Genomic DNA, 12,139 nt, shown 5'->3' with positions numbered 1-12,139 from the left:
CTTCTATTAAAAGATCTGAAAATATTACCATATTTGCTAAATTTTAACTCCTCAACTAATTTTATCTGACCTTAATTTAGTTTCACATTAACTCTAGATTCTTTAATTACTTTACAGTTATAAACACAATTCTTTAATATTTCCTACATTAATATTGAGTAGAAATGAATTTAAATAAACTTGCTATTTAAAAATTATTGTGTACATAAATTTGAGATGTATTTTTATGAATTTTCTATGTATACATTACCTAAAATAATTCTCAGATAGCAATCATAATCATTTCAAATGTTTGTGGTTTTTTTTGTTTTTTTTTTTAAATTATTTATTTATTATTTATTTTTGGTTGTGTTGGGTCTTCGTTTCTGTGCGAGGGCTTTCTCCAGTTGTGGCAAGCGGGGGCCACTCTTCATCGCGATGCGCGGGCCTCTCACTATCGCGGCCTCTCTTGTTGCGGAGCACAGGCTCCAGACGCGCAGGCTCAGTAGTTGTGGCTCACGGGCCTAGTTGCTCCGTGGCATGTGGGATCTTCCCAGACCAGGGCTCGAACCCGTGTCCCCTGCATTAGTAGGCAGATTCTCAACCACTGCGCCACCAGGGAAGCCCCAAATGTTTGTTTTTAACAGGAGTGATTTCACAGGTCACTTTCTTATTTTTATTTTTAAGGAGATTATCCAAGCCTTTTTCCATGCAGTATAATATTGGCTCTTTGTTTTAATCATACACTTTTTTTTTTTTTTTTTTTTTTTTTTAAAGGATTTTCTTATTTATTTATTTATTTATTTATTTATTTATTTTTGGCTGTGTTGGGTCTTCGGTTCGTGCGAGGGCTTTCTCCAGTTGCGGCAAGCGGGGGCCACTCTTCATCGCGGTGCGGGGACCGCTCTTCATCGCGGTGCGCGGGCCTTTCTCTATCGCGGCCCCTCCCGTCGCGGGGCACAGGCTCCAGACGCGCAGGCTCAGCAATTGTGGCTCACGGGCCCAGCTGCTCCGTGGCATGTGGGATCTTCCCAGACCAGGGCTCGAACCCGTGTCCCCTGCATTAGCAGGCAGATTCTCAACCACTGCGCCACCAGGGAAGCCCTAATCATACACTTTTTAAGAAGAAATTGAGGAGGGTTAGGAATTAATCAATGATTAGGGAGAGAATAATGTAGTCTGAGAGAAATGGATAGACAGGAAAATACCAAAAACTTTATGTTATTGGAATAAAGAGAAAGGAGAGGAAAATTATAGTTGGTACAACAGTAGCCTGATTTCCTAATGAACTAACAGAGTTCATGAAAATACATGTATTTATATCTTAACTTTTTTGTTCCATAATTCTTATGAAGAAAAAGCTAAGAATTAAATGTTTTGTTTAAATTTTAAAATAGTAATATAGAACTACTTAGGCCAAAAAAAACTAATTAGGCAAAAACTAATATAATAAAAAGTTCTGCCATCAGTAAATGCAATAAAAAGGAGTATTTGGGTTTTTACATAAGATGGTTGTTTCTCTTACTTTTCCTCCAGGAGAAATGTACAGAACGAAATAAGCATATTCGCATTCGATATAAACCTTCTCTTTTCCAGCATGTGGGTATACAGTCATCATTCCCTGGAAGAGAACAATATTTCAAAGTAAGTAATTTGAAATGTAGTTGAGTAATGTACAATGTTTCATGAACTTATAAAATATTTAGAAAAGGAGTGATGAGAATATGAGAGAAAATTGTTTGAACACAATTCATCTCATGCAGAAGTATTTGTTATGAAGAGCAATCATCTTTACAAGACCCAAGTTACCTGACATGGTTAGAAAAATCCAGCCTATGTAAACTTCTATGCCTTATTGTTCCCAGCTGTACAATTCAAATAATGAGACTAAAAAAAGAGTTTTGAAAATTATAATAAAATTCACTATTTTAGTCTAATATTCAAAATTATAAAAGAATATTTCAAAAATAAAATGCCTCTATTATTGAATTTAAATGTATCAACATTCTTATTTCAGACCGCTGTTTACCAAATGAACAAAAATTCAGCATTATTTGGTTTTTAATCATTTCTAAGTTTTTCATCATTTTTGAAAACAATGTTATTTATAATTGATCTAGCATCTTGGTGGGGTAGAAAAAGCAAGGACTTCAGAGTCAAAACACCTAGTTTTTAGTTGTGGTGACCTATGTACATGATACTGGGCAAGCCCTACCACACTCTTCAGAGCTTTCTTCATCTATAAAATGAGGAGTTTAAGTTAAATGAGCCTTAAGATATTGACCTCTCTATCCTTCTTAGTTTCCTCACACAACAAAGCAAATGACTCTTTAATCCTCTGTCAGTTGAAATGAGAGAAATGCACATAAACATCCTCCCATGATTTCATCCATTGTGTATCACCTGCCCTCTTTCCACCTTTTCTACTCTATCTCTGTGTATTTATTGTATTTCACTCTTTGGGACAGTGCCTCAGAGTGTGAACTCAGTAAACATTAGCTGTTAGCTATCAGGCAAGGTGGAATTCAAGATTAAAAGTGGTTGTCGAACAAGACAAAGAAGTGTCTGGAATAATGAAAACTTAACTGTTATGAATCTTTATGCAAAAAGTAATACCATCAAAATACATAAAATATAGCCACAGGTGATGCAGAAAGAAATTGGTCTATACCATTCTACTAGGGATTCTTTTTTTGCATTATATTTTTTTGCCAGATAAGATATTTTAACCTCATCATTGTAAATTTGAGACAGATTAAGGAGAATGTACATCTAATCACTCATACTTTGATGTTATAATCTTAGCATTTTTTTTTATTCTTCATACAACATAAAACAGAAAGAAATAGCAATCTAATGATGTGTCAAATGTGATTATATTAAATTATTTTTAAAATTTCTAACAGGATATCTATTATTAGGAATTTCATGATTTTAACACCTTCTTTAAAAATGATCAGAATCATTCTTTGGAAAAAATGGCATATCAAGGGCTTCCCTGGTGGCGCAGTGGTTGAGAATCTGCCTGCCAATGCAGGGGACACGGGTTCGAGCCCTGGTCTGGGAAGATCCCACATGCTGCGGAGCAACTAGGCCCGTAAGCCACAACTACTGAGCCTGCGTGTCTGGAGCCTGTGCTCCACAACAAGAGAGGCCGCGACAGTGAGAGGCCCACGCACCGCGATGAAGAGTGGCCCCTGCTTGCCGCAACTAGAGAAAGCCCTCACACAGAAACGAAGACCCAACACAGCCATAAATAAATAAATAAATAAATAAATAAATATATTAAAAAAAAAAAAAGATCACTGATCACAGACCACCATAACAAATATACTAATAATTTTTAAAAAATGGCATATCAAGGATTAGACTATTTCTCAACTTTCTTCAGAGTGGATAAGAGATTATATCATATTAAACAAAGTTAAACTTCAATAATAAAGCGGTAAGTGTAAAAATTGATATAAATATATAGAAAATTATCAGATATTTATTAATATTATGTTATTTTATATTCTTATTTGTGTATTTTTAAAATTTTATGCATGTAACTTTCTGATACATTCGCTAATACTGTTTCAGAAGGACCAATTTCCTTTTCCCTTTTTATCATGTACTGTGGATGTACAATGAATTTGGAGACAACAGATCTGAGTTTGAAGCCTCATTCTTTTTTTTTTTTTTTTTTTTTTTTAAATTTATTTATTTATTATTTATGGCTGTGTTGGGTCTTCGTTTCTGTGCGAGGGCTTTCTCTAGTTGCGGCAAGCGGGGGCCACTCTTCATCGCAGTGCGCAGGCTTCTCACTATTGCGGCCTCTCTTGTTGCGGAGCACAGGCTCCAGACACGCAGGCTTAGTAATTGTAGCTCACGGGCCCAGTTGCTCCGCGGCATGTGGGATCTTCCCAGACCAGGGCTCGAACCCGTGTCCCCTGCATTGGCAGGCAGATTCTCAACCACTGTGCCACCAGGGAAGCCCTGAAGCCTCTTTCTTATCAATAGATGCAACAATATGGATAAATTGCTAAAACACTATGCTAAATGAAAAAAGCCAGGTGCAGAAGACTACGTACTGTACAATTTTATTTATATAAAATTCTAAAATAGGCAGATTCTGATATCTCATTATGATTTTAATTTACATTTCTTTAATGACCAGTGATGTTGAGCATCTTTTCACGTGCTTTATGTGTTTTTTATATATTTGTATACATATATACATGTATAATGAAATATATTTTTAGGGTATATATTTTTTATGAAATATGTATATTTTTATGAAAAGTCTATTCAAATATTTGCCCATTTAAAAAATTGGGTTGTTTGCCTTTTTATTTTTGAATTGTAATAATTCTCTATATAGTCTGACCACAGGTCTCAGCTATGCCTTGCCCTTTCATTTTCTTAACAGTGTCTTTCAGTGAACAAAATTTCAAGGAACAATTTTAATTTTGATAGAGTTCACTCCACTCAAACCTTTACTCCCTCAATATAGTTATATCATTGGTTAGCTCAGTATTCAATGATTTTATAATTATGAGACTATGAATATTATTTACACTAAAACTACATAGTGTAATCTTTCTACTCATCCTTTATACACAACTTCTTTTCTTTCGAGTTTTCAGTTTGCTTTATTTCAATGTACTTATCACTAATTCAGCCTCAGATTCTCAGTGAATTACCTAAATCTTTTCTTGATATATTCGAACATTAAAAAAATCATGAACAAATATTGAATATTATCAAATGCTTTTCTGCATTTATGTCACTTTCTAATCTTGACAGATCTGTCTCCTGAAGCCTTCTGACCAGTTCTGGCAGATATCTCAGGAACCTCCTGGGGCTTCCTTTGTCTCTTGAGTTGATTCCCCTATTTTCTGGATCCTGATCTAAATACATCATTTACATCATTCATTTCCTTGTTTGCTTTTGTGAAGTGCACCCACCAGTAATTTCTTGAGAAAGATGGTGTGAGATGTAAAGCCTTGGAGAAATAAAACATCTTAAAATGACTTCAGTCTATTACACTTAATTGTTAAATTGGCTGAGCAAACAACTCTGAATTGGAAATGATTCCCCCCATTTTTGAAGGTATTCAAGAGTGCAGCTGTTGAAAAGTAGTTAAAGCCATTCTAATTCCTGTTTCTTTGTATAAGACCAATTTTCCCATCTCTAAACCTTTAAAAATGTTCTTGTGACTGCGTTCTACAGTGTCATGATGATGGTATGGATCTATTTTTATCTATGGTGCTTGATATTTGGTGGGGCTTTTTAATCTTTAAACTCATGCTTCAATTCTGGAAAATATTCAAAAATTACTTTGTTGATGAATTTTTCCCTTTTCTATGCTCTTTTTAAGGAACCCTTTCTCAAATGCTAGATTTCTTGGATTGATGTTCTCTCTCTCTTGCTCTCTCCTTCCTATTATCTATCTATTTGCATTACTTTCTGGGAATTTTTCTAAATTTTGTCTTACATTCTTTGTATTAGTGCTTCTTCTTTGTTTTTTTTTTTTGCAGGGGAGGGCAGTTTTCATTGTCTGGTTGATTTGGTTGTTTTTTTGTTTGTTTGTTTTGCTTAGTTTTAATTTCTAAGAACCCTTTCTGTTCTCCTAATGTCACTGCCTCTTTTTATAACATTTGGTTGTTATTTTATGATTGAAATAATTCCACTTACCCTCTAATGATTTTAATAGTTTTTAAAAAGATTTCTTCTTCCTGCATAGTTTCTCTTTCCTCTAAGTTTTTTTTTTTTTAATTGGTCCCTGTTTTTCACGTTAAAGGGTTTCCTCATATATGTAGTGATGGTAGGTTGTCTGTTCAAATGGAGAGAAAGCTGATTAGAGGATGCAGCACATGGCTGGATCTGTCCCTTTCACTGTATGGGGAGGAGTGGCTAGGTTCCTCCCTTGGGGAGTCCCCTATGTTAGTATCTTTAAGTCTTGCTTAAATTGCTAGAGAATCTGGGAGCCGAGTGGGCAAAGATAGATGGAGCTTTCAATGTTCACTTTGTCAATATTCACTTATTTGTCCTGTTTTTCATTATTATCCCTACCCTGGTTTGAGTCTAGACACCCTCTGTTTTCCTTTTCAGAGAATTATCCTTCCGGAGTGGAGAAAAGATAGTCACCTGGATTCATGGGGCCAGAAAGGGTCTCTAGAGCTTTAAGACAGACTTGCAAGCCATCCTCATAGCTTTGCCCCACCTTCACCTCCATTTCTAGCAATACTGGGGTGTTTTTGCCCTGCAGATTGCTTCTGCGTTTCTCACTGGCAGCTTGAGATACAGCTGTCTCAGACATCCTTCATTTTGTCACCTTTGTCTTCTTTCCCATTCTGTTTGTAAGATCATGTGTTTTTAAATGGCCCTCAATGTTATGTTCAGTGTGAGTTCAAGAAACAGTGAAGGTAGATACTTGCATCTCATTCACCATCTTATTAGGCAGACTACTAGTTCATTCTTGAACTTTTACTTTTCAGTCTATTTGTTTTTAAACTTCGGAAAGCAAAATTTTAATTTCCAGGACTTCTAGTTGATTCTTTTCATGTATACAGTATCCTCTCTCTGTGATAAAATTAATTACACTTAAACATTAGTACCTTAGTATAAGTGTAATTCGTTATTTGAACTGCTTCCTATACGTACTGTCTGTTGTAAATTCGGCATCATTGCCATCCTCCTCTCCATTCTCCTCTGCTTCTCAGGGGAAAAACAGGGAAGTACAGCTCATAGAATGTCTTTACCGAAAAAGTTACACTTTAGATTCTGTGAGCGTGAGATACTGTCATAGACACAGAGGAAGGCTGAGAAGGACAGGAATTGAGGTCACACTAGCTGCCAGGCAGCTGAGATCACTGGTGGCCTCTGGCCTCCAGAGTTCTTCCCCAAATGGCCTACCGTTCTGCTGAGACAGCTGAGATCATCTGCCGTGGCTTCTTTGTGACCCCTGTACTTCCAGATTTCCTGAAAGTGGCTTCCTGTCCCTTGCTCCCCGATCTTTCTGAGAGTTGAGATCACCTCTACTTTATTCTTTCTGCAGTAAATCTATTTCTTTATTCAAATTACCTCAAGTGGCTTCTGTTTCCTTGACTCACCTCAGTTTGATTTGCTTCTTGTGTTTCAAGCTCCCCAAAGTGAAAACTTGTTTCTTACTTGTCTTTGAGACTGTCTGCTATTTAGTCTGTGATTGCTGAATCTGTTTTTTGTAGCCTTCCTGCAGAAGAAGGAAGGGAGAGGGCAAGGGATGGGGCATTCTACTGCTCAGTGTATGGTAGCTCTTCTTCGGCATAGGGAAGACCACATTCTTCTTGGGTATTGCTTTTCTTCTCCACATTGCACCCACACTCACTACTTCTGCCGGGAAACAGTCATTTCTGATGTCTGCTGCTTGGCACAAGCATGGATATTCCAACTGCGGCTCTGCAGTCAACCCCAAAGCCCTTGCCTGTTCCCACTCATTGAGCTTAGGTCATCCTTAGAGCCACTCCCATCTGCTTAGTAGCTGGCTCCTGTGTGTTTTGAAATGTGAATTTCTTCCCTTCTAATCCAGTCTCATTCACTTTCCACCTAATACTGCCCTCTGAATGATATCTGTGGGTGGAACTGTGTTCATACAAAATTACCTTTTCACATTTTAACAGTAAAAAAGACACATAATATACAACCAAAAGTATGCTTTATTTATACACATACCACTTCACCATGGAAAAGGTGCATTTCCATGAAGGTAACCCTGCACTCTGAGCTTCAGTTAGACTTGCAACATGATGAAGGGTTTTTCAGTTCTTTTAGTGGAACTGAGATCAGCAAAAGCTTGAAGCAAAGAGGAGACATGGCAAAGCATGTGTTGAGTTTTCAAGATTGTAATGTTCAAAGATATCCAAACATGCTATAGCTCAAAATATGATCGATGCCCAGCTGCTCTGTGGAAATAAAGTAGCTCAGGTATCAAATTGCCCAGGCACCTTCATCCATTATCCTGTCAGTCAAGTGTCTCTTTCCACAGCTCTTTTCGTAATGTTTCCCTTCTTTCGTACAAGGACAAAAAGCAGACCACTACTACCCCTTTTTCCCTCCCAACTTAGGAATTTGAAGTACTTTCAGCATCCTTTAATGAAACCACATTTCCCTATCAAAAACAACTTCAGGGAAATAATGAACTGTCCATTTGCTAAGACTTTAAATATTTAAAATTAGATGTTTCCAAACTGATAAAAGGGTTGCAGAATGGATTATCCCTTCCATTTTCCAAACAGGGCATTTCAAAATGGAATAAAATTCAGTTATATAAGATTCTTAGCTTTGTTTATATTTATCAAGTAATACACACACACATATAGTTAAAAGTTAAGAAAAAGAAGAACTCATAATTAAAGGCATCAACCCCCTGCATTTCCCCAGCCCTATCTGACTCACCAGAGGCAACATTTAATCATTCCTGGTTTAAATTCTTCTAGTAGTTACCTTTATACCGCTAAATAATATGCCTATGGTGCTAATTTTTATTTCTCCACATTATTATTTTTCCTGCAGGATAGATGAATATTTAGCTCAGATTCTTATTCATTTTTATCGTCTTAGTCTTTTGGGGCTGCTATAACAAAAATACCACAGACTGAGTGGCTTAAACAACAGCAATTTATTTCTCACCATTTTGGAAGCTGCGAAGTCCAGGATCAGGGTGCCAGCATAGAAAATTATGGTGAGGGCCCTCTTCCTGGTTTGCAGACAGCCACCTTCTGGTTATATTGTCACATGGCCAAGAGCAGAGAAAGCTCTTGTCTCGTTATCCCCTTAAAAAGGCGCTAATCCCATTCATGAGCATTCCACCCTCATGACCTAATTATCTCCTAAAGGCCCCACTTCCAAATACATTGGGGATTTAAACTTCAAACATACAAATTTGAGTCAGGGTGACACAAATATTTAGTCCAAGGCATATTATCACTTTGATTGTTTTGCCCCTCTTTTTTCTAAGTTTCTTTTCTGAAAGTCTTAATAATCAGGCATTAAACTTACTGAGCCCATCCTTAATATGTCATAGCTTCTACTTACTATTTTATGTCCCTTGTTTTCCTATGTACTAGGTAGGTTCCTTGACTAACTTTTCTATTGAATTTTTAAAAAATTTTGTTCCTTTTTTCCTAGCACCTACTTGTTTTGAGGATACAATTTTTCTCAAATCTCTGAGTTTATTAGTTAGATCTTTTCAGTACACATTTTTAAGTTTCTCTTCTGCATTCTAAATGAGCTATTTTTTTCTGTGATCAGATCAATCTGTCTGCTTATTTTGATCTTTTTCTATTATGCTGCATGCTTTCTCAAATATTTGGTGATTCCTGGTTGTCTGGTGGCGATATGGGTAAATTTTATTTCCTCTCCCTCACCCCCACCCTGGCCCTGCATTTTTCTTCATATTCCTTTGTAAAATTGAAAGGGATGATGCTTCCTGGGAGTTTTTGGTACATGGGAAGAATTTGTTGGTTTGCAAACTATGTTTTACAGTATATGAAAGGCTAGATTGTGATTGTTTTGTGTTGGAGGTTTGTGTGTGTGTGTGTGTGTGTGTGTGTGTGTGTGTGTGTGTGTTTTCCTAGTGGTTGGAGAGAAGGGCACCAATATGCCAGAATATAGTGAGCTTTGTTCTGGGGCACCAGTACACACACTGCCTATGCTAGTTATATCCAGATGGTGCATTCAGCTTTTGTTAAGAAGACTCTGTGTGCACGTTGCCAACGTTGCCTGGGACATAAGTCCTGGCTGCTCAAGTGTGCACTGTGGGTGCTCCTGACACACACTCTTACTTCAGTCTCCAGGTTTCGCCCCCGTTCAGCTCCCGTCTTCCATCAAATCGTCCATCTCCATTGTAGCCCTGGTCCTGTGTGTCTGGGTCACAGATTCCTCACCTCTGCTCTGGCAGTCCCCACTCCCCCATCAGATTTCTATGTCTCATGTCATTAATGTCTCCTAGGCTGAAAGCCCCCCTCCATTCTTATATTGTTTGGAGTTACTGCCTTTTCTGTTCATTTACTCTCATTTCAGTAGAGTCTAGCCGTCCACCACCTTAAACCGAGATTTTGGATATTTTATGTCAATTCTTTTCAACTTTTAATTTTATTAAGTAAAATAAGATTTACGTATGTGGCCCCAGAGAGATAAATGTCACCCTCTTTTCTTTAATCAGGACCAACATAGCAACACTTTCATTGCTGTGTTTTCCTTAATAGTCACTCCTTTAAGTCCTTTAAAATACCTTTATGTAAAATTTGTCCCTTAACCAGTTAAATAATTTCTTACACTTCTCATAAAACTTTCTTTTTTTATAAGATAAATTATCTATAGTTTATTAAGCAGAAAAATAATTTAGCTTATCTCTATTCATCTAGCTTATAGTTCAAAAATAATTTAATAAAATAAAAAATTCATCTTAGTGATGAATTGGCTTAGTTTTACAAATTTTACAATTTTACCTATGTCTTCAATTTAAATGTTCTTTATCATTTCATGTTCTAAATCTATAATAAACGTAAAGAATTTCAATTAAAACATTAATAACTTCTGAAAACTCAAATAAAATACTTAAAGATTTTCTGTTAGTTGATAAGCCAGAGAATAGTGTGTTTTAAATTTGCTAGTGCTTAATCCTACATGAAAAGTCATCTTCCTTTTACTGCAGTGCACTGGGCATAGGGCAAAGTGTCTCAATGTGTTGGAGGGAGGGTTGCCAGATAAACGACAGGACACAGGACGTCCAATTAACTTTGAATTTCAGTTAAACAGTGACTTTGTGTGTGTGTATGACCCATTTGTTTTGTTGTTTTTGCTAAATCTGGTAAGCCTGGTTGGAGGTGATGGAAGAATACTTCGCATCAAAATGCATTAACTGAATTATTTTATTAAATACTTTTATTAAAGAATGATACACAGCATGTTTGTATTTTCTTCAAAATTATTACATAAAGTTTTATGTGTCTCTTTTATGTAAAGAGACCTCAGAGGGAGGTGGTATCAAAAGGACAGAATAAGGAAAGAGTATTGTCAAGAAGTTGTCATGAAAATAATTACATCCTTATGAATTAATAATATGTCACTTCTAGATGTTACAGATTTCTTATTTTTATTACAGGAAATATGAAGAAATAAAGCATAACAATAGAAGAAAACCTTGGAAAGAAAACCTCTGTAAACCTTGGAACCTTAAATCACCATGATTTCTAATGGCATCTTTCAGAAATTGTAATAATAAAAACACAGTTATATAGAAGAGGAGAAAACAGTGAACAAACTAGTAAACTTGAAAGTATTAAACTACCTCTTATGTCAAGGAAAATTAGAACATTTATTTATGATGCTTGTACTTTTACTATTACAATTTATTATAAAAGTAAAGACAGGGAAGTTTTTAAAAATTAAGAACTGTATTTTGTTGACTTAGTGATGTTATCAAATTCTCTCAATAAATAGCTAAAAGTTCAGAAACTTGCTATTGTCATGGACAGGTTCTGTGTGAACTGGTATATGCTCTTATCCATTTTGTTAGACATCTAAAATAGAAAGCACAAGTTTAAGCAACTCTGGGGGTGGCAGTGCCACAGTATCTTCTTGTCTTTTTAATATATGCATTTAAAACTCTAAACTTACTCGTAAGTGCCATTTGAGCTGATTACCAAACCTCTTGATGTGTATGTATTCTGATAGTCATTCAGTTCTAAAGATTTCATATTTTCTCTTAGTATTGCCTTCTTAACTCTTGGGTTATTTGGGAGTGTGTATTTTTTTGATATATTGGTTTTGCCATCTTTTATTGATTTATAATTTAATTACATTGTTAGAGAACTTTGTGTGATGAAATTTGAGAATTGTTATGAATTCTTATGTTTCATATGAATTTGAGAAGAATGTATAGTTTTTGTACGCTCTCTTTAAAATATGAGTCATTCATTTGCTTTTTTTAATTGAAGTATATAGTTGATTTACTTTTTGTCATTTGTTTTAAAATGAAAAAGGAATATTTAAAGAAGACAGTAAAAATGTCTTCTTTAAATATTCCTTTTTCATTGGGTGCAGGGTTCTCTTATATCAGGCTTTTTATTTGTTAAACTCTTTTAAATCTTTACTAATTCATCAGTTTCTTATAGGAATCTATTAAAATCTACAA

The 12,139-nt window shown here is 35.8% G+C and overlaps 1 protein-coding gene across 3 annotated transcripts in view; it reads left to right on the top strand.

Moving 5' to 3' along the window:
* Nucleotides 1-11,908, top strand: part of MGAT4D (MGAT4 family member D) — a 50,842-nt gene extending 38,934 nt beyond the window's left edge. For all 3 annotated transcript variants that reach the window (XM_057546381.1, XM_057546380.1, XM_007189335.2), the window contains 2 exons: nt 1,516-1,623; nt 11,108-11,908. In XM_057546381.1, coding sequence (XP_057402364.1) covers nt 1,516-1,623; nt 11,108-11,116 — 117 coding nt within the window. In that variant the 3' untranslated portion in view covers nt 11,117-11,908. The remainder of the gene's footprint in view (nt 1-1,515; nt 1,624-11,107) is intronic.
* Nucleotides 11,909-12,139: the final 231 nt, after the last annotated feature.

The sequence above is a fragment of the Balaenoptera acutorostrata genome, chromosome 5 (genome assembly GCF_949987535.1).
Source record: "Balaenoptera acutorostrata chromosome 5, mBalAcu1.1, whole genome shotgun sequence".
Classification (NCBI taxonomy): domain Eukaryota; kingdom Metazoa; phylum Chordata; class Mammalia; order Artiodactyla; family Balaenopteridae; genus Balaenoptera; species Balaenoptera acutorostrata.
The sequence above is the reverse complement of the archived record's forward strand: the minus strand, read 5'-3'. Positions and strand labels throughout refer to the sequence as shown.